This window comes from Dasypus novemcinctus, chromosome 1, assembly GCF_030445035.2.
Source record: "Dasypus novemcinctus isolate mDasNov1 chromosome 1, mDasNov1.1.hap2, whole genome shotgun sequence".
Classification (NCBI taxonomy): Eukaryota; Metazoa; Chordata; class Mammalia; order Cingulata; family Dasypodidae; genus Dasypus; species Dasypus novemcinctus.
In genome coordinates, this window is record NC_080673.1 from 90215643 (window position 1) to 90241764 (window position 26122).

General features: G+C 37.1%; 1 protein-coding gene across 1 annotated transcript; it reads right to left on the reverse strand.

Moving 5' to 3' along the window:
• Positions 1–2772: 2772 nt before the first annotated feature.
• Positions 2773–24530, reverse strand: LRIT3 (leucine rich repeat, Ig-like and transmembrane domains 3). The gene is made up of 4 exons (XM_004476165.4): positions 24402–24530; positions 20470–20942; positions 7422–7727; positions 2773–5520 (listed from the first exon to the last, which is right to left on the reverse strand). The coding sequence occupies exons 1-4, from the start codon at positions 24515–24517 to the stop codon at positions 4364–4366; spliced, it is 2052 nt and encodes a 683-aa protein (XP_004476222.2). The 5' UTR covers positions 24518–24530; the 3' UTR covers positions 2773–4363.
• Positions 24531–26122: the final 1592 nt, after the last annotated feature.

Consider the following 26122-nt stretch of genomic DNA (forward strand, 5'->3'; position numbering starts at 1 on the left):
ATTACTGACACGACAGAAATAAAAAGGATCAAAAGAGGATGCTATGAATACTATATGTCAACAAATTAGGCAACCTAGATGAAATGGATAAATTCCTAGAATACATAAACAACCTACGGAAGAACTAGAAGATCACAGACCATTCATAAGTAAAGAGATTGAATCAGTCATCAAAAACCTCCCAAACAACAACCAGAAAAACCCTCCAGGACCAGATGGGTTCACAGGTGAATTCTACCAATCATTTCAAGAACAATACCAATCTTGCTCAAACTCTTCCAAAAACACTGAACAGGAGGAAACACTACCTAACTCATTCAATGAGGCCAATATCACCTTAATACCAAAGCCAGAAGAAGATACTACAAGAAAATAAAATTATAGACCAATTTCTCTTATGAATATAAATGTAAAAATTCTCAACAAAATACTTACAAATTGAATCCAACAGCACATTAAAAGAATTTTATATCATGATCAAGTGGGCTTTCTTCCAAGTATTCAAGGGTGGTTCAACACAAGAAAATCAATTACTGTAATAGCACATTACCAAACAAAGGAGAAAAAGACATGATCATTTTAATTGATGCAGAAAGGCATTCGACAAAATCCAGCATCCTTTCTTAATTAAAAAAAAACACTTATAAAAAATAGGAACAGAAGGAAACTTCCTCAACATGATAAAGGGCATATATGAAAAACCCACAGCTAACATCATGCTCAATGATGAAAGACTGAAAACTTTCCCTCTAGGATCTGGAACAAGACAAGGACCCACTATCACTGTTATTCAACATTTTACTGAAAGTTCTAACCAGAGCAGTTATGCAAGAAAAAGAAAAAAGAGACATTGGAATTGGAAAGAAGGGAGTAAAACTTTCACTATTTGCAGATGACATAGTCTGTTCTCTAGGCTCTTAAGCCTTTCTTGCACAATAAAAGTTTCTAGATTCTTAGTGATCTTAATTAACTTCTATGGATACTCTAGTTAGTCAAGGTCCCTAATTAAATTTAGCACCCAACATTAAACCTGATCATGTAGACATGGTGGACAAAGTACACAGAGATTCCTGTCTACCTTGATGCAACCACTACTCATATTAAAGTAACTTAATATTATATTAGCATTTTCAGCAATTACACATTGCTTCATAGCATGAGCATAATCAACTAAAGTCATATTTTTTTCATTTGAAGTTTCATATTTATGCTGTGAATTTTTTAATCCAAATGCAAAATTTTACATTTAACCCTGCAAGATTTAATCTGTCAATATGCTATCCTATTAAGTTTCAAGCTTTGATTTCTTTACCTATCATATAAACACATCTACTAATGGGTTTACACCACATGCAAGAGTCTCTACTGAAGAACCATAGGTGTCTACCATTTATCCTGCTCTATTCAAGATTTTTATAAATGACTTGGGTAAAAATAAACTTGTGCCAAGAGATAGTCAAAAGCATAGAAATGCTACTTTACCCAGAATAAGAGCTTGGTTATGGGTGAACATCTTCGAGTTAGCTTACTAATCCTACATCTATCTTGGGCTACAATTCCCATAGTTTGTTCTCCATATTCAGTTTGAAAATCCATTGGAAAAGAGAGAATTAAAAATAGTTGAATGGTTTTGCCACTTCTCTGAAATACTCTGTTATCTTTTCCAAGCAGTTGGCTTATTATTTCCTTGTTCTTTTGTCTAAACACAGTTTGGAAATTCCTTCTTGTCATCTTCACCATTTTTTGATCCTCAAATAATTTGGAGCCTCATTTTTATCATAAATGCGCTACATTTTTACCTTCAACATTGATTACTCTCCCTTCTTTATATCTTTTTTAACATATTTGAAATTTGAGATCACTAGGCAGTCATTGAACATTCAGGCTCCCATTTTTGAAAAATTACTTCATGATTATTTAATTAGAAGTTGTTGTTGTTTTAAATCTCCCTTTGTAGTCATGATCCCTTTTTCAGAATCAAGTCGATGGGTCCAATTTTTTTTCCCTTTGAACTTTTTGTAATTGTTTCCCTAAGCCCATGGCACTTGTCTGACTCTGTTCACAGTGTCCTTTTCTGGCCGTCATCAACTATTAGCTCGGGGTGCTCTATACGTCACTGAGGACAGTCACACATGTGGCACACTCCCATTGGTGTACTCCCACTTTTCAACCCTCAAGTAAGTAGATTTTTTCTGAAGTCTAACTTTATAATCATTCTTAATTGCCACATATATTGACTGTAGATCAGTTATGATTGCTCCCCACAAGGCTTACAGTGGCACTGACAAAACAGGCCATAGATTATATACAACTCCATACTGCTTGCTATTATGCCAACATTTCTCTCTCACAAGAAAGGAAGAATGAATGTACGTATTTTTAGAAAGTAGATAATTTACAATTTCAGTACTTTTATCCTTAGTAGCAAATTACTTGTAACACACTTCAAGTGTCAAGACAGAGCTACTTTCTCCTAAGGTTCTTATCCCCTTCACTCCAACTAGCTTTTCCTCATTGGTCTAAATTAAGTGTCACTTGATTTCAGTTGAAACCAGTCAGTAATTTATATCATCAGGTTTGGTGCAAGTAAACTTTCTTGACAAATAACCTACCTTTCTACAATTTGGGCACCTGTCCATATTCAACATTTGGCTCGGTGCTCTGTAATATTCTCCCACAGTCATAATATTTCTAATATGGTAGTATTTTGGCAGTTGTTTTATGAGCCTTTTAAATACATGAAAATGATGCATGATTTTTGTAGCAAAGAAGTACAAGTTTTTAAAAAATCTTTTAATTTAAAATAAGTCGATTCCAACATAAGTTGAGGTTAAACACAAAATTATCTGCAAAAGTCCTTTTTTTAAATCCTAACAATGAATACGGAATTAAAAACTGTTAGATCATTGGACAATGCACTCAGTGATGAAAGCAGGAAGGGGAGGGGAGGGGAAGAGGTTATACAAGAAGGGAAAATTGGGAGTTCTGAGCAGGCCATGCATCCATGCAGCTCTTCCTCTAATAATCAGAATATAGGGAAACTAGAATTCCTTTTTTCTTTTTAATTAAGAGCCATTTGGAATAAATTATTTTTCAACCTCCAGCTTCTTATATTATAATTTTAGATTATTACATTAAAGCCAATCTGCATCATACATAAAATATATTTTTTAGGATTTCTTTCTCAGAATATTTCTGGACTTTTGACAAAACTTTAGAAATCTGTTCTATACTCCAAAATCTCCAATGTAGAGAGAAAATAATCTTTAGCAAAGGTTATAAAAAAGGGATTTTTTTCAAAAAAATTTTATTTATGAGGTTCCTTCTCTGTCTATTCCAATTTCCCTAACATTTTTAACCTAGGAAAAGAGTTTAACCAAATGAATCAATTGGGCTACTTTTTCAAAATCCTAAATATCTTTCTGGGATCTGAAAAAGACTTCCAAATGCCTTCCCTTCATCAGAGTATCAAAATATATTGTGTCAAAAGAAAAACAAAACAAGTTTCACTATCTTGGCTTCTGAGTATCTTCTGACCACGCAAAAGAAAAAGGAAAAAAAGGAAGGAAGCCTGAGGGAAGGAGGGAAGAAGGAAAGAGGGAGGAAAGAAGAATAAAGATCAGAATTTTAAAGAGATTTTTAATGAACAAGCATATAGAAAAAGACCCACACAGCCTATCCAAAAAATGTGTTAGAACGCAAAAGTTACAATTTTTTAGAAATGGCTTTACTATTGTCATAATGTTCTTTTTAAGCTTAATTTTGCTTATATGTATGTTTTCTAGGACAAGGTGCAATATAATCTGCTGTATGAATACAACACTACATTATTGTGATGCATACTGGTACCAAGGGACAAAGCCATCCCTCTATATTCCTTAGCGAATAGAAAATTCTTTACTATCCCACTATCATCCACTAGGCAAGGCCAGCAAATGTCCACGGCAAATGAGAGAAAGCACTTTAAACATGAACCATCATCAAGGCTTAGCTGGTTATAGTAACTATTATTCACTACTCAAAAATGATCTTTTTTAAAATGCAAAGTTCACTTTTTATAACTATTTTCACATGAATTTTTTTTCAGGACTAAAACACTACCCTAAAATTTATATACTACTCTAAAAAATTATTTTTATGGATGTCTTCCACACAACAAAGTTCAAGATTATTTTGTCTTTTCAGTTCATAAATCTCATGGCATTATTTTAAAAACCCACTTAAATGCTCTCCATTTGTGATTATCATAAAGGATGTGAAAATCTGTATTTCCATTTTATAGCTAAATACAGCCATCCAAACAGAGTTGGCTGTTCCTTAAACACTTAATTTTTTAGTTCACATGTTCCTGAGCTGAAAAATCTTAGCAATAATACCCTGATCTAGAATCCTCACTTTCAAAAGTCATCTGAGATTTCACACTTGATTTTGAACAAAGCAGCAAGTTTTCTGAATCATCTCTGTGACTTCTTGCCCAGAGTTCCCCCATACTTTGAGACCAGGGGGAAAGGGTCTCAAATTTGATATAAGTTTCTTTTGCCAGATCATCTTCCCAGAAAGACTCGGACTTACATCGCAGTTTGAAAACTTTGTACATCAGGAAACAAATCAGTGGCAAGACAACCACACAGGCAGTACTGCTCACTATAATAAGGAAAGGCTCTTGAAAATCATCTTCTTCAGCTCTGTCGGTAGTAAAGGTGAGACATTGGTCTTTCTGGGGAGGCACTCCTTTTAGACAGACACACGCCATATATTGCTTGTCAGGCTCCAAACCATCTATGGTTATTTGGTTCTTGCTAGAGTCTGCATTCAGCAGGAGCAGGTCCTTCTCCCCATACTTGGAGTACAGTACAGTCACCACAGAGTTATGTGTGGTGTTGACGGTATACCACTTCAAAGTCACACTCTCTTTGGTCTTGCTGACTACCCTGAGATTTTCTATTGTGGTATTTGTCTTCATAGGTGTTGCTCGACCCAATGATGCCAGCTTTTCTTTCTTACTTGCGCTAGCTGGGGAAAGCTTACTTCCCCCCATTTCCACTTTCAAATTTCTTTTCCCATCTAGGTGGTGCTGGAGTGATTGCCTGCTGCCCATGGTGGTGCTTGCTGAAGTTCTAGTACTTAGAGATGTGGTGGAAGAAACAATGGGGTAGGAAGACAGAGATAAGGGGAAGGAAGCAATGGAAGAAGGAGACAAAGTAGAAAGAGAAGTGGAAGAAGCAGAGGAAGAAGAAGAGTCAGAAGAGGACCAGGGAGATGACGATGAAGTAGGTATGGATGAAGATCTTCCAGATTCTGGCCTGCCCTCTTGCCCAGGGTGCTCTTCTCCAGTTCTTTCAGACATGTCTGACGAGATGGTGGTGGTGATGACACCAACCACTGTCACAGTAACCTCAGCTTCTGACATCCCAGCCAAATTTTTAGCTTTGCATTTGTAATCCCCAGCATCCTTGTAAGAAATGCTTGTCAAGCTTATTATGGACCATCTGACTCCTTCCCTTGGAGATTCCTGAATTACTGCAAGAAAACAAATATACATTCTGAGAGGTACAAAAGGGAAAAACTCAAGCAACCATGCCAACTGAGAAGGGAACAACGATCTGGTTCTACATGCATTCCTTACACACAAGCCAAAAGGAGAGAGGGTACTTTGCAAGTCTCTGATGGATGGTGATGATTTTGTAAATTATTTACACGAAGGTGCCATAAGATCTGGGAGGGGAGTAGAATTTTTTAAAAAGGTGGGGGGGAGTGGAGATGAGAATCGGCAGACTTGGAGTTTATTAAACTTTCAATCATAAGTAGTATATGATTGGATCTCCGTTTCCTCATTTGTACAATGAGGAAATTAGACAAAGTGATTTCAAGTGTCTCTTCTGATTTTAACTTAAATTTTAAACATTTTGTTCTATAAAATGTTTCCCACAACACCTTCTTCAAGTACTTAAAGTACTTCTCAAAGTACTTTTTCATTGTAATAAAATACATCTATCCACATAGCCAGAAGGCACAGAAACTTTTTCTGGCATAGAACAATCATAATCTGTATTCAAAATCTTTCATTTTATATTTAATTTAGATAAACTAGTATACCATGGATTCTTTTGTTTGAAAAATAATACATAATTTTTTTTTTAAATGGAGTATTACTTTCCTAAACATTAGAACAGGTGTTCTTAACCTTTTTGTTCCATAGACCCCTTTGCCGGTCAAGTGAAAACCACGGACTCCTTACTACATCCTCATTATACTGTGTATTATTAATGAATATATCACACCTGCACCAACACATCCCCACAGGAATAATGCTATTTTTTTTTTATTTCAGCTCAAGCTCATGGACCCCTTGTTAAAAACCTCTGCACTAAAATATAAACATGATTTCTATGCTGTCTTGATTTCTGAGGCTTTCTGAAGATTAATCATATCCTGAGAGGTATTCCAATAGCCTGAAATTTAACTTGCTACTTTGAAATGTGTGCCATTTGTAGGACTATTTTTCTTTTTGTGTGTGTGTGGGGGGCAGGTCTCCTTGCAGGGTGCACTCCTTGCACGTGGGGTTCCCCTATGAGGGGGACACCCCTGCGTGGCACAGCACTCCTTGCATGCATTAGCACTGCACATGGGTCAGCTCACCACATGGGTCAGGAGGCCCTGGGTTTGAACCCTGGGCCTCCCAAATGGTAGGCAGATGCTCTATCAGTTGAGCCAAATCCACTTCCCTGTAGGACTATTAGGCCTTCCTTTTTTAATTCTATCAAGCTTCATTATTTCAACCTCTATTTTAATTATTTTAAAGTGTTTAAAAATATATCCCTTTGGGAAGCAGCTGTGGCTCAATCGATTGGGCTCCTGTTTACCATATGGGAGGCCCTGGGTTCACATCCCAGGGCCTCCTTGCAAACACAAGCTGGCCCGCGCCTGTGGAGAGCTGGCACAGCAAGATGATGCAACAAAGGGAGACAAGCAGACATAGAAGAACGTGCAGCGAATGGACAGAGAGAGCAGACAGCAAGCAAGCTGCAAGGAATAAATAAATAAAATAAAAATAAATAAATATTGAATAAATATTTATTTGATATTTAAGTTATCACTCAAAATGAGAAACTTATATGAAAATTCCTTTTTAATTCAAGATGATGATGGAGCAAGACAAAAGCACCACCTGCAATCATCTATATACTGTATTGTATTGTTTGCTATCTAAAAAAAAATCAGATTGTCCAATTTTATCTATGCAGTTAGATAAGTTGAGGGGATCTAAACCAATGAAATGTACTTTTCAAATCCTTTGTGTGCAATAATTGGTGTATATTTGATTAGCATTAACCAGCCAAATGTCGAATCACACAAAAACATAAGAATGAGTTTAAGTTTTTATAAGCTCCTTGTTTCCTAGGCCTGAGTAAAGAAAATACCTGTATAATTAACCGGCACATTGTCTGATCTGGTCCACGTGAGCTGTGGGGTGGGGTGGCCAGTGGCATCGCATCGCAGCAGAACATTACTACCCAGAGTAGAAGTGATCTTGGTGGCCGAGGCCATCACTGATGGCTTCAGACACTGCTCCAGCTCAGCCCGTTGAAACAAAATTCCTGCGAGTCTCTCTGGTTCACTACAAATCATCAATGGATCAAGAAGCACTACCACAGGGTCAGGAATCTTTGACAACTCAATTGTTTTAGAAATGTGACAGTCACAGAACCAAGGGTTGTCCTGCAGACCTAAAACAGAAAGGAGAAAAAGTTGATAATGGTTATTGGGATGACTTCAGGTTACATCGCAGCCTGTCAGGGAAGGAGGTATCTATACCTGTCTCCCTTAAAAACAGAAGTACTTTGAGAGCTTATGTGGCATTGTCTTTATGTCAGTTTTGCTCTGCAATCAAGCAACCTGAATGAACATAGCCTGCCCATTAGTTTAACCATTAATAGTAGCTATCATTTGCTGAGCACTTACTCTGTGCTAGACTCTTTTCTAACTCCTTGCCTTTATTATCTCATTTAACCCTAACAATCCAGTGAAAGACTGTTATTATCCCCATTTTAAATATGGAAAAGCTGAAACAAAGAGAGGTTAAATAACTTGCCCAAGGCCACACAGCTAATCAATGTCAGAGCCAAGATTTGACTCTAAGTACCATAGAATACCATAAATACAGTGATAGAGCTATTTCTAGAACTTATCAAAATAATTATAATATTGTAAGTATTAAGTGGTGCTGAGAGGCACCTAACTCAGACTGGAACATGTATTTGAGTGATTTGAAGACAGACTGAGGTAGTACGAGTTATGTGTGGCAAAAGCATAGAGATGTAAGCAATGGTAGGAGACAAGATTAGAAAGGATAGTGCATGCCAAAGCATGGCTTGGCATGAATGCCGTATGTGTTGGCAAGGCACTGCTCAGATCTCCCCCTGCAAGAGAGTATCAAGCTGTAAGGAAGGCAGTCAGCTGAGAGCCCTCAGTTGCGGATGTCTTCAGGATTTGCCTCAGCTTTCAAGGCTGTTAACAGAAGACTTTGACCCTCAAGGAGACTGTCAGTGAAAACTTAAAGGAAAGTGAGGGAAATGTCACTGTAGAAGAAATGACTCCTTGTTACCCACTGTGGCAGGAAGTTTAGCAACACTGTCACCTATGATAACCTGGAAAGTAGAAAATACACTTAATGAAATGAATGATCTCGCTAAAGATTATTTCCACACTGAGTGTTGAAACTGCTTTCTGGTGTCTTCTTGCTGTTTACAGTAAAATGTAAAGGCAAGACAACAAATAAGGCCTCGGACAGAAAGATCTAAAGTTGTGCTTCAGAGGTCCATTCCATTAGACAAAAGTCACTCTAAGCATCTAAGGGGTTGCCTTACAGATCCTCCTGGATAAACAAAAGGTCCTCTAAGAATCTTAAGGGAAATGTCCTAATCATGAAGCCCAAGATAGAAAAGGACTTATCTCAAAGAGATCTGTGGTTGTGATTTTTTACTAATGGAGTGGATTATAAATTGATTCATGAGAAACCTCTCCCCACAGCACACACACACAAAAGATAGTATTACAGTTTTCAAAATCTAGCCATGGTAGATTTAATTGTCCATTCAAAAATTCTAGATTTTATTTATGCCTATTTTTATTACAATAGTACTCCTTAACTGCCTCATATTTTCCTGCCCAACTAGTAAAAGTTTACTGTTTATATCTTCTATTTCAGGAATTCGCTTTTTCTCCATGAGTGAATTACCTTGAACTTTTCCCTTTTATATTTAGCCCTGTAAATCTATGACCAGTTCTCTATTAATTTGAATTCTATTCTCCTAAGTGTTGGCTCCTTCACCCGATTTCGTGCCACAGCAGACTTGTTTAAGTTTATATTGCAATGAACAAGTGTCCCTCTGGCACTTCCTGTCTGGGGTGAAATCCTGAACCTCTCTCAGCCTTTCTGTGGAAAGATAAAATAGTAATTATTTCATTGGGTATGAACAATTTAATTAAATAATTCATGTAAATTGTGAATAACAATGGATTATGCGTGATAAAATCTCTGTCAACTTTAACCATTCCTGTTAAACATAATACTTAAAAATCTTTGTGATAGGATCATATTTTCAATCTTTGAAAAAAAAACCCAGCATATTTCACATGGAGAAAATGCATTCCCTACACTCAAGTCCAAATTTTCTTGCTCTTAATAAAAGATATCTACTAACATAATGCAATCCATGCCTCTTTTAAAAAATAATTGCAAGTGAATACATAAGTAATGGTGGCCATGTGACCTGATAGATATACTGACATACCAAGAAAAACGAAGTCAGTTAATAGGCATTCAAAAACCCATTTTACCTCTTGATACTGAGTTGGATATTTGTTCATTATAAATTTTAGTTATCTGATATATAAAGGCCAGATTTAAATATGACATGGCAGAGAAATTAAAAAGTAATAATAAGCAACATCCTCATGGATCTGTAATTAATTAACTATGACTTATGATAGTTTTCTCATCTGTAAAATGAGAGGATTTGAACTAAACTCTAGAGTAGTCTCCAGTTGACATATTCTGTCAGCCTATAATATAAAAACAATGACATAGACTAGAGGCAACAAAAGAAGGAACAGCAAACTCCTCCTAACCAGCCATTATCAATAAGTAAAAAGCAGAAGAAAATGGTGGAATGCCCAATACGTAATATTTTTCACCTCTATTGGGTGAGGTGTGAAAGATAGCTTATGGGGTCTAAATTGTTGTAAGAATGCCTATTTTATTTTATTTTAAATATTTATTTATTTAATCCCCCACCCCTTCCCCTCCTCCGCTCTGTTGTTTTGCTGCCTGTGTTATCTTCTCTTCTCATTTTCTCTCTCTAGGATTCACTGGGATTCGATCCTGGAGACCTCTAATGGGGAGAGAGGTTCCCTATCAATTGCACCACCTCAGTTCCTGGTTTCTGCTGTGCTTCACCTTGACTCTCCCCTTGTCTCTCTTTCTGATGAGTCATCATCTTGCTGTGTGACTCACTTGCACAGGGCACTGGCTCACCACGCGGGCACTCACATGGGCACTGGCTTGCCTTGCGGGCATGCTTTCTCTTCTTCTTTTTCACCAGGAAGCCCCAGAGATCGAACCCAGGTCCTCCCATATGGTAGGTAGGAGCTCTATCACTTGAGCCACATCTGCTCCCCAAGAATGCCTATTTTAGACACAACAAATATGGAGGGGAGGTATCTCAAGTGATTAGGCACCTCCCTCCCACATAGGAGGCTTCAGGTTCAGTTCCTGGAGCCTCCTAAAAAGAAGACAAGCAGACAGTGAGCACAAACAACAAGGAGGGAGAAATTTTAAAAGATACAATAGGAGAAACAGTTGTGGCTTAAGGAAGTGAGCTCCCATTTACTATATAGAGCACCTGATCCCCAGGACCTCCTAGTAAAAAAAGAAAAAAGTCCCAGACCTGCACAATAAGGCACAGACCCCCGCAGAGCAAAGCTACACACCAAAAAGACAATGATGCAAGACAGAAAAAAAAATACATTAGAGGTACATAGAGCACATTTGAATTGCTCAACAAGAGAATTCGTGATTTCCAAGACAGAACATCTGAACTGGAAAACACAGGAGAACAGAAAGAGAATAGAATGGAAAAAATGGAACAGAGTCTCAGGGAATTGAATGACAATGCAAAATGCACATTCATGATATTGGTGTCCCAGGAGAAGAGAATGGAAAAGGGGCAGAAACAATATTTGAGGAAATAGTGACTGAAAACTTCCCAACCCTTATGAAGGACATAAATATAAATATCCAAGAAGAACAAAGCACCCCAAACAGAATAAATCTGAATAGACCTACCCCAAGACACCTACTATTCAGAATGACAAATATCAGAGATAAAGAGAAGATTCCGAAAGCAGTAAGAGAAAAGTAAAATATCACATACAAGGGAAATTCGATAAGATTAAGTGCCGACCTCTCATCAGAAACCATGGAGGAGAGAAGAAAGTGCTATGATGTATTTAAGGTACTGAAAGAGAAAAACTGCCCACCAAGAATACTGTATCCAGCAAAGCTGTCTTTCAAAAAAGATGGTGACAGAATCCTCAGGATTGGGGAATGAACCATGGACTAAAATAGACCTGCTGGTATTCTACTATAGACTTACTGTGATTCTAGTAATGGAAAAAATTGTATCATTGATGTGGAGGCAGTGGCCACTGCAGGTTCTGAGGGTAGGGAGAGGGAAAAACAGGTGTAATACAGGGGCATTTTGGGGACTTGGAAATTGTCCTGAATGACATTGTAACAACAGATGCAGGCCGTTATATATCTTGCCATAACCTACAGAACTGGGTGGGAGAGAGTGTAAACTATAATGTAAACTTTAACCCACGCTTAGTGGTAATGCTCCAAAAATGTGTTCATCAATAGCAATGAATGTACCTCACTAATGAAGGATGTCGTTAATGTGGGAAACTGTGGGAGCAGGGTGTATGAGAATCCCCTACATTTGTATAATCTAAGTGTGTTTTAAAAAATTAAAAATAGAAAAAAAAGACTTTTAAAAAGTTAAATATTTCAACTATGTGACTTTTCCTAAATCTATCCTACCTCAACACAGTTAAAACATGAACTTGTGCAGCAGGCAATCCGATTATCAGCTTTGACTACAATCCTACAATCTAGATTTAAAGTAGCCAATTTTTCTCTTAATAAACAATAAAGCTGATTTTATTTATTGAAATGGGGGAAATCAGTATTTCCTTAACTCCTTTAAAGACTGAAATTCATTCAGCAGTTTTCCTTTACTTTATATTCACTAAAATGTTACTATAAAGACTCAGATCTGGAATTTTTCTAATCTGATTAATAAAACAAATTAATCAGGCCAGTTGGAGGATACTGTGTCAGTAGCCTCCACAAAATGTTATAAAAGTTAAAAAGGAGTTTGTTATCGATTGACATTATAAGAATTGTGAGCTGTAATTAGCAATATTCCCTGAAATGAATATATGACTCCTTTCCCATGAATGATCAAATCATTCAAAGAGGAGATTCCAGTCACTGATTTACAAGTGAACACTAGTGAATTATTGCAGAAAAGAGCACAGGATACAAAATAAGTGCCCCCTAATCCAAAGGTATAATATCACTGTTCCTGGTAAGATAAAATGGAACAATTTAAGTTAGATAAAAAAGCAATCAAAAGATTCAGAAAAGAACTTGTGCACACCCACCTTAATATTGTAAGAGGCCAGAAATATGATACTGAAAAAATTATGATTTTTATACTGAAATAAAAGATTACTTTTTATTTTTACTCTATACGGTTTTATCAACATTGTCTACATAAAATTCTGCATTCATCATAGCTTTTCATTATTTGATTATTTAAGATTAATTTCTAAATCTGTTAAAATAGCGAATTCCTTCTGTCATTTAATAACAAGTATGCATAAAATACTTCATACTTTCAAAACACTTTGATTTGTTATGCCAGTTTTTTCCCTAATATGATAACACAAGTTAACAGCTACTCACTGCTTCCTATGTGGCAAACTGCACTTGTCAAGAATTGTACAGGGTCTGGGATTTTACCCTACTGTAGGGGGCTAACCTTGTGCTTCACCTGGGGCTTTGCTATTGTCAGCACTGAGGGTGCCATGGCCCAGGAAACCCCTCAGTCCTGGGCAGGTTAGCTAGCCAGTTTTATGGATGCTCGTTAGCAACACAAAACTCCTGGCCAGAAGTGAAGAATAGTTCATTACTCACAGCTTTGGGGGAGACATTATCCTTATTATACTGGGTAGTAAGTATGCCTAACCTTTGCTCCACAGGGAGATCTCTATCCTCCAAAACTGTTTTCTATGCAAACATTCTTGAAAAGATAGTTTGGAACAAAAGGCAGTCAATGTCTGCCTCAGCCTTACAAGCCTTGTAGAAACATGAGAGACCCAAGGAAAATTGTCTCTAACAGTGCAACTATGATAAAGGATGGTCTGTCTCAAATCTCACAATAGAATAAGGTGGGTAATAATATTATCACCCCCATTTTATTTTTTTTTATTTTTTTATTTTTAATATACTATAATTTATTTTTTTTATTGACTTTGTAATAATATTACATTAAAAATATATATGTGAGGTCCCATTCAACCCCACCCCCCCACCCCCCCTCTCCCCCCCCCAACAACACTCGTTCCCATCATCATGACACATCCATTGGATTTGGTAAGTACATCTTTGGGCACCTCTGCACCTCATAGACAATGGTCCACATCATGGCCCATACTCTCCTCCATTCCATCCAGTGGGCCCTGTGAGGATTTACAATGTCCGGTGATTACCTCTGAAGCACCATCCAGGGCAGCTCCATGTCCCAAAGATGCCTCCACCTCTCATCTCTTCCTGCCTTTCTCCATACCCATCGTCCACCATGTCCACTTTTCCCAATCCAATGCCACCTCTTCTATGTATCACCCCCATTTTAAAGGTAAGGAAGCCAAGGCCCAAGATCAAGGAAATCTGCCAGGTTTACACAATTGGATGCAGTCAGGATTTGAATCTCAGTATCCTTATCTTGAAGCTCTTATTAACCACCAGTCTGGAATACGTCTTATTCCAAACTCATGAAGTTAGTGTTATTCTTCCAATTTTACAGCAAAAGCTAAAGCAGAAAGAGATTATTGCCATGATTTTGGAAGTAGCTTAGAGGCCTGGTTACATCCCAGATCCTTTAGCCTCCTATTCTAATACTCCTCAACCAAAACTCCTCTCTCTGTCTTCTGAAGACAGAGCTCTGGGTGGCAGCTACAAATAAAAAATGACTGCAGCATAAATGTCTATATAGGGAAAGCTCTAAGAGCTATAACATGGAAGGATTATACATTCATTCATGCTTTGAAACTGTTATTAAAAATGTGTTAAAGTTGCAACAAAATTTTTTAAAAATTAATCCAACTGGTATATCTAAAACTTAAATAAACCAGGAGGAAATGTTTTAATTCCTCAAAAATAAAATATCTATTCATTCTAGCTGTGAAACAACTAAGACCAAAAGGGTTGAACACATTCATCTACTGTTTTCCTTCTGGGGACAAAGGTTCAAGAACTCTTTGAAGTTAAACTGTTACTTGCACTGCATTCCTTCAAGGCAACAAGCTGACCACCATCACAGTAATTTGCATTTATTACTTTATTTTATATAACTGTTCTTGGATAGGGACAAATAACCTATGACTATTCCTTTTCTACCAAGGGCAATGTTGGTCATGCACTGCAGTAGTTGGATTAAACATGCTATTTTTTGTAAAAAGTAAGCAATAAATTCCTGTATAAGAGTTATTCTGCCAGACGCTAAGCCCTTGAAGGCAAAGGCCATGCCTTACTCAGCTTTATTGGAGGCAGTGGTGGATAGTGTGTAAGGGTCAGGTACCATGGCAATTCAATGGCGAAAGGAAAGTCTTCTCAACAAATGGTGCTGAAACGATTGGACATATGTTTTGAGGAAAGAAAAAAAAAAAAAAAGAACCTCAATCCCTACCTAAAACTTAAAACTTTACTTAAAAACTATTTTAAGACAGATGATTGTCATAAGCATAATAGCAAAGACTGTAAAGCTAAAAATTAAACATGAAAAAAATGATAAGGAAAGTAGAACTGAAACCTTTAGGCAGGCAAGTATTTCTTCTATGGGACACAGAAAGCACATGCTATAAAAGAAAAAGTTGATAAATCAGACATCAAAATTTTAAATTTTCTTATCAAGGACACCAGTAAGAAAATGACTAGACAAGCCACTTGGAGAAAATATTCTTAATTCACATAACTGATGAACAATTCATAGTCAGTAATTAAAAAAAGCAAACAACCTTTAAAAATTTTGGCAAAATACTTGAACAGATACTTCAAAAAGGAATTATTATGAATGGCCAATAAGCAATGAAAACATGAGCAACACCATTAGTTATCAGGTAAATGCAAATTAAACTCACCATATACCACTGTCTGATCCACCCACTCCCCAAAATGGCTAAAATGAAAAAGCCTAATGCCATCAAGTGTTGGTGAGGAAATGGGGCAGCCAGACTGCCTCACAGTGCTGGAGGGAGTGGAAGGTGGTACAACCTCTTTGGAAAACTGGCCATTTCTTAAAAAGTTATACATACAGCCACCCTATGAATCCAAGGAATTAACCCAAGAGAAATGAAAACACATGCCACACACACACACACAAACTTTATTCAGGTGTTATTAGCAGCTTAACTCAAAATAACCAAAAACTGGAAACATCTGTCCATCAACAGGAAAAGGATAATAGTAATCTGAGGGCTCAGGAGAAAAGATAAGCAACTGGTAGATTCAGACAATTGAATACTTCTCAGCAATAAGGAACTACTGATGCTCACAGCAACTGAATGAATCACAAGAACTTGATGCTGAGTGAAAGAAGTGAGGCACAAGTAACATTTTATGTAATCTAACTATCTTTTAAAAATGAATAAAAAATATAATATATATATAAAAAAAGAGTGCATCCTGTATGACTGCATTTATACAAAATCCCAAACAGGCAAAACTAATCTATGGTAATAGAAATCAAAATAGTGGTTGCCTGGGGTGGCAGGAGATTGACTGGGAGGCACACAGAGAAATTTTCTGGGAAATATTCTATGCCTTGAAGAGGGTGTGGATTACATGGGGGTATGCATTTATCAGAATTTACCATATTGTATAATTGACATCTTGCATTTCACTGCATGCAAATTATGGCTCTGGAAATGGATTGAGAATTTGAAGCTCGACTCTGCCTCTCTATACCAGCTGTAAAATGAGGGGAAGTACAGCCCCTCCCCCTGGGGTGGTTGTGAGGCTGAGATAAGGCTGGTAAAGGCTCCAGAAGAGCGAGGGCAAGCAGCAAGCACTCGGCAAACGTTCACTGTGCAGATTGTATGCTGAGTGGCTGGCAAAGCACACAGGGCACGGGCAAGTACTTACCCTTGTTGAACTAAATTAATATGAGTTTAGAAAATTCCACGGAATGCTCAGGCTGCCACTGTCCTTCAGGCAAACTCCATTCTGATTTGGAGAAGAGCCCGTGCTTACAGAGCAAATTACCAAGTAAAAAGTACCCAAAAAAGCATTTTATGCCCTCTCCTACTGCAGAGTTTTCCTCAGAGATAAACAGTGTTAGGCCTTACAAGTATGCCTGTATAAAAATTTGCTTAATCTTCAGAAAAAGGCCATAGAAATTTACCTGTCCTGCAAATCAATAATCTCATTTCACAGTTAATTTAAAAGTTTACTTGTAAGATATTACTTTCTGTTTCCAGGGAGACATTAAAGCACAATTTTAGTAAGTTGATATTTTAATCATATAGAAGAGAGTAATTGAAAGGCCTCTCCCTAAAGTTTTTTTTATTAAATAATATGTGATTTAAGGATATCAGTAAAGTAATGCATGTATGAGGGAAATAACCATGGCATTATTTCATAGCTTTTACTGCAGAGGAGTGGTGAAGAGCGTGGGCTCGAGGGCCGGATGGCCAGGGCTCAAACCCCAGCTCCATCACTTACTAACCTTGTGACTTAACTTGTCTGTGCTTCAGTTCCTCATCTGTAAAATGGGGCTGAAAATAGGGGAGAAATTTTTACATCTTACCATGGGGATAACATGAGATTATGTAAAATATTACAACTGGGCCTCATGCTGAGTAAGGACCCTATTGATATTACTTATTACTATATTGTTACAAATAGGACCTCCATCTGCCAACAGTGATTAAGACAGGGTACTAAACACTAAATTAGAGCAGAAGTATCCCACCAAAATAGGACCAAAAATACATTCCACAGGGTACCAGGAAAGATGTCATTGCTACAGTTAAACACTGAGTTCTAGAAAATCTAGAAATGATTCTCATCATCATCATTTTAATTATGAAATTGGAAGACTCAGATATAGTTAGAACGAGAAAGCCAAAATAGAGAAATCTTTCTTTATAAGAGGCTATCACAAGTTGCAAATATAGTAGATGATTTGTTGATCTGAACTTCTGAACTCATAATCTTCTCAGAGATTCGATACTTTATATTCTAAAGAACTGCCATATAAAATATCTCATTTACTCCTCATTACAAATATATGAGAAAAACAGAGCAAATCCTGCCATCCAACATTTTCCACATGAGAAAACTGCATTTTCTGCATGTTATTTATGTTAGTCATCTTTTGAGAGGGTAGGACTTCTTTCCGGAACCTTTTATAACATAGCCTAACATGGCTTTGCTAAAAACATCAGCCCCTACTCAGGGCTCCGCATGCTGCAAAAGATCTTCTGTTATTCATTACTATTATCATTATTATCATTATCAAAGTAAGGCATGATTGCAGAACATTTTGAAGAAACAGAAAAATGAAAACAAGTCCCACTACCCAAAGACAGTTAACCAGCTAATGTATTTTTTTCAGGCATTTTCTTTGCACATTTAAAAATAGTTAGGACCATGCTTTATGTACAATTTCTTACTCTTTTTTTAAATTTAATGTTATTGCTAACTATGTATTTTCATTTTACTCCTTTCAAAGAAGCTAGACATCAAAATGCAGATAAAACTGGTTAACTCTGCATGGACACTGAAATCTCATAATGCTTTACCATTTGGTCATTAAGTTCTTATCCAGAACTAACTCATCAGTAAAAAATATTAATGTTCTATAAATTACTTCTCAGTAGTAATTTTAGTAACTAATTACTAAAGTGCTATTAATAGCACTTTAGTAATTGAATTTTATTCTCTACTCTCTCTATTGGATAATTCTATTAGAACCAAGAATTGCTTTCCAAGAAACTTTAAAAAAATGTAGGAAATAGATTCTCATGCTTAAACTCGGATAGCCTTACTTTTAAGGATGAAAATGGTGGCCAAAATAAAGTAAATAAATATTACACTATAGGTTTATATGGTGTCTATCACAATGTACATAATAAGAATTCCACAGATATCTGTTAAATTAAACTAAGCTTTTTTCCTAAGCCATCCTCCATACCCTTTTATTCTCTAAACAAAAATGTTTGAAAGATTAGATGAGCAGTGGGCAAAATATGAAATAACTATGTAAGAAAAACCTGCATGACTTCCCTCTTTCTATTAATACATGATTTTTATTATTTACATTTTGGTCTCATAAGCATCAAGTGTATTGACATTTCAACAGAAGCAATGCTAAAGCCATTTTCAGAGCTTTCACAGCACCTTCCTCTTTATTAAAAAAATCATATATAACTTTTATTTTTATTTATACTTTATATCAGCAAGTATCTGAGCCTGTGCTCTTATTGGCCAATGAGGATATTTGGCAAAAATTTGGCATCTGTGTGGCCTCTCCCTCTAAAAATTTTATAAGTCATTTCACTTGCCAAAGACCCAGAGAGGTTCTTTCGTCCTCCTGAGAAATGCAAGCTCTTCTGCAGCCATGACGGACTTAACTTGTCAGCACAGCCTTCTAGGAAGAAAGTATGATACAATTTTTAGCAAATCAAACCGAGTTGATCACAGCTTCAGGTTTTGTCTCACAGAAAACCCTGAAAGGCTCCACTGCCCACAGATGCCCCTGAGATGCCACAGTTCACTGATTTCAATCAGGTAACCACATTTACTGGGCCTCCTCCACATACAGAACACTGTGCAAAGCCTAGTGGGAAGTAAAAAAGGAAGAGAAGGACATGCTGGAAAGGGTTTGCATTTTAAGAACTCAAGACAATTACCCATAGAACCTGTAGTAGTTTGATATTATTTATGAATTCTAAAAAAGAAAGATTATGTTTTTAAACTAATCTATTCCTCTGGGTGTGACATCATTTGATTTTATTAGATTCATCTGTGATGTCTTTGATTAAATTACCTGTTAAGATTAGGGTTTTGATTCATCATCAGTAGGCAATGACTCAGGTTCAGTCCCCACACCCCTGGTGGGCTGATATAAACAGACATTCACTCAAGAAGAAAGGAGAAAGATCTCCACAGACACAGAAGAGGTGAGAACTTGGTCATTTCAGTCCTGCAATGTGACAGAAAGGAGAAGGCTCAAACAGCTAGAGCCCCAGGAGGAGAGTTGAGCCATTTGCCTAACAGTTTGCAGCCAAAGAGAAAGAGCATCTGAGCAGCCAAGAAGGCGGGGCACACCAGGCAGAGATCACCTGCCATCTTGCTTCAAATCATGGCAATTGACTTTGGTAAGAAGATAACCTTGAATTGGATTCTTGGAACTATAAGCTTTTACCCCAAATACCCTTTATAAAAGCCAACAGATTTCTGGTACTTTACATCAGCATCCCTTTGGCTGACTGATACCGAACCTAAGCAAAAGGAGGATCAAAATGTATAAAAGTAATCACAGCTAAACTAAGAGACCATATTTGTTAGGAAAGTAAAATAACTGGAATCTCCACCATTTCTATTTAGATTAAGAAAATCTGGATGCTATTGTTCCTCACTAATCAAACCACTGCCAGTTATAAATATGCAGCCTCTCCCCATCACTCCCACTCCTGAAACTCCTGATAAAGGGTTGAAAAGGGAAGCTAGCCGAAAGTTGACTATAGCAGAGTATGGAGTGCTGGTATGCGCACAAGATGTAGAAGAGGTTGGTAGATTTTTGTCACTTAGCTCAAGGCTCTCTTGGAGCTATGTTACTCTCTCAGTTTATGAGGCCAACTCCCTATCCTCTACGCCCCTACACACACACACACACACACACACATACATATACCTGCTACCCTCAATGCTCACACAAACACACAAAGCCATAACCCTTTTCACAGAGGCACACGGAACTTGATGTAGGTCAACTGCTAAGATATTATTCCAATAAAAGTGAAAGTATAGATTAAGAAACCAAATTCAATAAGCTGGACAACTAAAGGTATGCATAGCAAATGATATGTAATGAGAAGCCCAGAGACATGTAAGCTTACCAAGAATAATTCTTCTTGGTGAAAGGTCCAGGTTTCTAGAAGCTGTTGCAATTAAGTGGGACCAGCTCTCCAGGAAATCTGGTGGCAATGTGGTTAGCCTGTTACTTGATAAATCCAGGTAGGTGAGGTTCTTCAGGTACCTGGTCGCCTCAATAGGTACACTGGCTATTATGTTATTGTGCAAATCCAGGGTCCTCAGACGGGGCATTTCCAGCAGAGATGCCCAAGGGAAAGAAGCCAGAGAATTCCCATCCAAGCGCAACTCATGCAGCTGCTTCAGATTGTAAAAGCTGCTAGGGTCAACACTGGCCACAGAATTGTAAGTCACCCAGAGGTACTGGAGCTCTACCAAGTAGTAGAAGGCCTCAGCAGGAATCCTGCTGATGACAGTCTTCTCTATGCGAAGCTTCACAGTGTCCACAGGAATGTTCATGGGAACCAAGGTCATATCCAGGTCATTACACAGCACCAACCTAGTGTAATAACAAGTGCAATGGGAGAAAATGGGCTTTCTGAGGCCTACTTGAAAAAATAATCCTTATTTGAAACACGTATCTATTTTCCATTGCCTGCTGGCTTTTGAGAAATATCTGTTCAGCCTGGCTAACCTATTCATTAATAATTCATCACCATCATCATCATTATCATCATCTTCTTCATATTAATCATGATGAACACAGCTTCTAAGAATGAACCATACAAAATGGTCATCTTTTTTGGTCAAAAATGGTCAAGTATCAGCCATTTTTGTGGTTCAACCTAACGTTTATGGAGCTCTTTATGTGCCAGGCATCCCTGCGTAAAACACGTCAGATCTACCTCCTTGTTTAATCACTAACCTATGAGGTAGATGTTGGGTAATAAGTAAAAGCACTAGTTTTCAAGTCAGGTTGATCTAAGTTCAAATCTAAGCTCTGCCTCATCCTGTGTTGCTCTGGAAAGCCCTTTTACCAATCTCTCATTTTCCAACATGGCACTATTTTAATGATTAATTGAAATGGATGTAAAATTTTACATCTTAGTGGCATGTACTAAGACTCAAGAGGTGTTTGCTATTATTACTGTCAACCCCATTTTTACTGATAACATAACCAAGACTCACCAACATTAGGTAACTTGCCCAAGGTCACCCAGCTAATGTGTTACAGAGCCACCTTTCAAACCAAATCTCTCCAACCCCAAAGTGCACACATTTTACCTCTTTAAGAAATGGCTCATTTAAAAAGAATTCCCAGCTAAAGTCACAAATTGATCCTTTTTAAGAGAATCCCCTTTATATTAAAAAACAAAAAAGCAAGTGTTCACACTAGGTGCTTAAAGTTGAGTTCTATTTTTTTCCTTTATTAAAGAAATTATGGATTTATAGAACAACTGCATATAAAATACAGGATTCCCATACAACACCTTATTATTAACACCTTGCATTGGTGTGGAACATTTGTTGCAGTTGGTGATAGCTCATTTCTATCATTGAACTATTAGCTATATAGTCCATAGTTTAACTTAGGGTTCACTGTCTGTGTAGTGTAGTTCCATGGATTTTTGAAAAATTTTGATTCCATAACCATATATAATCGAATATTTCCCCCTTTTAATCACATTCCGATATATATTTTGGTGCTGTTAATTATGTTCACAATGTCATGCTACCATCACCACCATCCATTACCAAAACATTTCCATCATTCCAAATAGGAACCCTGAGATCTATTTTTACCACTACACGTGGCATTGCTTTCTGCCTAAGGAATAAACCAGAGTTTATTCCTTTTACCACTTACTAACTTAAGTGACCTTGAGCAAGTCACGTTGTGATCTTGTTTACTGGTATGTGTGGAACAGGCATAGGAAAAAAAAAAAACCTATCCTGTGTGTATATTTAGAGTATGAGGAATGAGATAAGTGAGATTCATTTTGTTCTGAAAAAGACCTATCTCCCAGGATATACTCACATTCACAGGACTGCTGAAATGAAAAATAAAAAGCTTCGCAAAGCATCATCTAAATTATAATTCACTATGCGTGTGTATTATACACAAATTAAAACATATCACATTAAAGCACTGAATTTTCACAGCCAACCTATATAATATAAGGAGAGGAAGTAGTCTGAAGCTAGGATGTTCTGATAGCAGCTTCTCCTTTCTGTAACTTTAGAAGACTCTTAGAGTCACTGGCATTCTCTTTTGCTCTTAATTGTATTCTGCATCACTTATTACCAGATGATAGAAGTTTCCATTCATTAAGTCAGCATTCCATCTGGGGTGTTATAATGGGAGAAAGAAAACACCTGGATTGGAAGTTTAAAAACCCAAGATCTTTATCAACTCAGTGACTGCATCAACTCAACTATGTGACCTTGGACAAGTCACTTAATCTCTACATGGCTTAGTTTCTTTATTTGTAAAATAAAAGGAGTCAAACTAGACTATTTCTAAAGCTCTCGCTAGGCATATTATTCTATGGTATTTATGAAGTCCATCAACTAACAGACATTATGGAGAAGGAAACATTTCTGTGATGGTATTCTCAGTAGGCCCCTAGCCTGTCATTAACTGCTGTATACACCTGGGCAACTAGGTCTTTTTTTTTTTTAAGATTTATTTTATTTATTTCTCTCCCCTTTCCCCTCCCCCCCCCCCCCAGTTGTCTGTTCTCTGTGTCTATTTGCTGTGTCTTCTTCTTTGTCTGCTTCTGTTGTTGTCAGCAGCACAGGAATCTGTGTTGCTTTTTGTTGCATCATCTTCTTGTGTCAGCTCTCCGTGTGTGCGGCACCATTCCTGGGCAGGCTGCACTTTCTTTCATGCTGGGTGGCTCTCCTTACAGGGTACACTCCTTGCGTATGGGGCTCCCCTACACGGGGGACACCCCTGCGTGGCAGGGCACTCCTTGCACGCATCAGCACTGATGCATGGACCAGCTCCACACAGGTCAAGGAGGCCCGGGGTTTGAACCACAGACCTCCCTTGTGGTAGACTGATGCCCTAACCACTGGACCAAGTCTGCCTCCCTAGATCTTTAACTTATGTTCTTCTTGTCTTTAAACACCCAGTGAGTATCTCAAAAAGGAACCAAGAATTGGCTAAGTAAAGTTTGTTCAATAAGTAGACAAACTACTCAAAATATGCTTTAATTGTTATTATTTATATGTTTAAAGATGCCAGACATAAGCTGAGTAATTCTTTTAATAAATTACTGTGTTTGAGAGTCTCACTGTCTACCAAACCCAGGTCAAATGAAAAATCAAGTTCTTCTGTATTTAACTACCAAGAGCTATGTTTTGCATTTAACATATATAAAAGGACTCTGGTGCACATTATAAGTAAATAACTATTCTCACCTCACAAAAAGATGCTAGATACTTTCTGTGAGGCCCCAAACTATGCAAACAGAAGTAGGGACCTGTATTTTTCAAACTTAATTACTTTGTAAATTCCATTAGCTTAAAATGAAAAATTCAAATGATGAATCTCTCTAACTTTACCCTTGTGAGCTTTCTTCCTCTTGCATAAAGGTGAGCCAGTTGGCATGAAAGCCAGGAAAGCAAATGACCTGGCGGGGTCAAGCCGCTCCTCATCGGCCCGCTTCTTATGCTTTCTCTAATCGAGTTCTGAGCGGGCCAAACACGTTTAAATGATTTAGCCGCGCGAAAGGGTCCTTTTATGAATATGAACACAATAACTCTTTTTGTAACATTGAATGTTTCTGGGAGTCTCAAATAATTTGAGGGTGTTTTAGGAGCTAAGCTGCCCAAAATGGCGACTAAATGGAATATACCTGTCTTAACACCATTAGGTCGAAGCTTATGTAAATTAAACCATCTCTTCTCTGATTTCTGATAATCAAAAAATGTGCTTTCAAAATAAGGCTCTCTCGTTTGAGTCCTCTTTTCAGAATACTTAGAACACTTAGCAGTAAGAAGAGGAACATACCTTGATCCGGTGCCGTCATTGCTGCTGTGATCATCGCAGACGCACCGTGAAGGACACGAACAGCTCACTCCCTCCAGCATACTAAGTACAACACACAGACGTGCAAACAGACGCATCACTCCTGCTGGAGATTATCTAACAAAAGGTAAAAACCAAACCTTAAGCACTCAGAAACTGGTGTGCAAGGAATACAAACATCCATTTAGTAGCAGCAGATTATACAGGATTAGCTGAAATCTGTAGTTACTTAACCTTCAAGTGTATCTTGCAGAGGATCGATCGACTTAGACTTTGAATATATTTCAGCAAAGTAACCACATTCTCAGGGAAAGGAAAATCAAACACACGTTGAGAAATTTTCAATAATTGCCCACATCTAAATTTGTGAGGAAATCCCTTTCCTATGGATGTAATTGCCATTGCAACACTTAATGTGAAAAATACTTTGATGTCTTGGTAAATACTTGAAAGTATGTGGATTATTTATGTTTTATTTAAAAACATAAATTTTCTTTTTGTATTTTTAAATTTTGTTATCAGAATTTTTAAATTTTTTATTGAGGTAACATTAAAAACTTTGCATTTGTTTTTTAACAGCATGTGTAATAGTCCATTTTGTAACGTTTCGTTTTAAAGATAGATGCTCATGACATGAAATTGATTTAGAATAGTTACCATTGTTGCTATGTACTAGTTATTTACCAAAAGGAAAGAAAACAAAGTCCAGTGTGTAGATTTTTAAGGAAAAATTCTTCTATCCACCACTGAGTGGCAGGACAGACTTGAAAAAAATATACACTGAGACTCTCCCAGATCATCATAATGTTTATTCCAGCTCTTTTACCTTTAATGAAAGCAATTATCTCTGTTCGGGAATATATTTTATTTCAAGCCTGCTTCCCAAATTTGTGTGCATCAAAAGTCACATTTGAAGGTCAACTGTTATTTCTTTTAGTGATATTAGGGTTTATCAGAAAATAAAACGTAAATTTAAAAAATAAAAACAAGTGCTACCTACACATCTGAAATAGAGAATCCACCATGAGGGAAAATCAAAGGTTTTGGTTATAAAAATATGTAATTTAATCTTCTTATTGGGTAGTTATACCCATCATCTAGAAACCAAAAACTTTTAAAAAAAGAAAATCAATTCTATAAAAATAATGAGAAATATTATTTAAGAATAATAGTATTTATCTAGGAATAATAAAGTCAGTAAAATTGCTCAATTAAATCAATTACTAATTAAAGTTAAGATTATCAGATTCTACTCAATTCATTTGTTCATTGACTATTTACTGAGTGCCTACTCTGTGCCAAGCACTATACTAAGGACTAGGAGTACAAAGAAGAAGAAAAGCAGTCATTACATACACAGTACTCACTTGGTAAGACAGGCACAGACTACTGAAGAGAACATGAGAAGAATATCAAGCCGTTTGGTTGGGAAGGGCTTCTTGAGGCAGGTGGTCCCTGAGCTGTATATTCATTTAATATCTGGAAAATCAGGAAAGGGACAAATGTATGTGTCATGGGTGTCCCAGAAGAAGAGAAGGTAAAATGGGCAGAAGGAATATATGAGGATATAAGGGTAGAAATTTTCCCAGCCCTATCAGAGAACATAGCTATCCATGTCCAAGAAATACAATGTACTCCCATCTGAAAAAATCCAAATAAACCTACTCGGAGACATATACTAATCAGTATGTCAAATGCCAAAG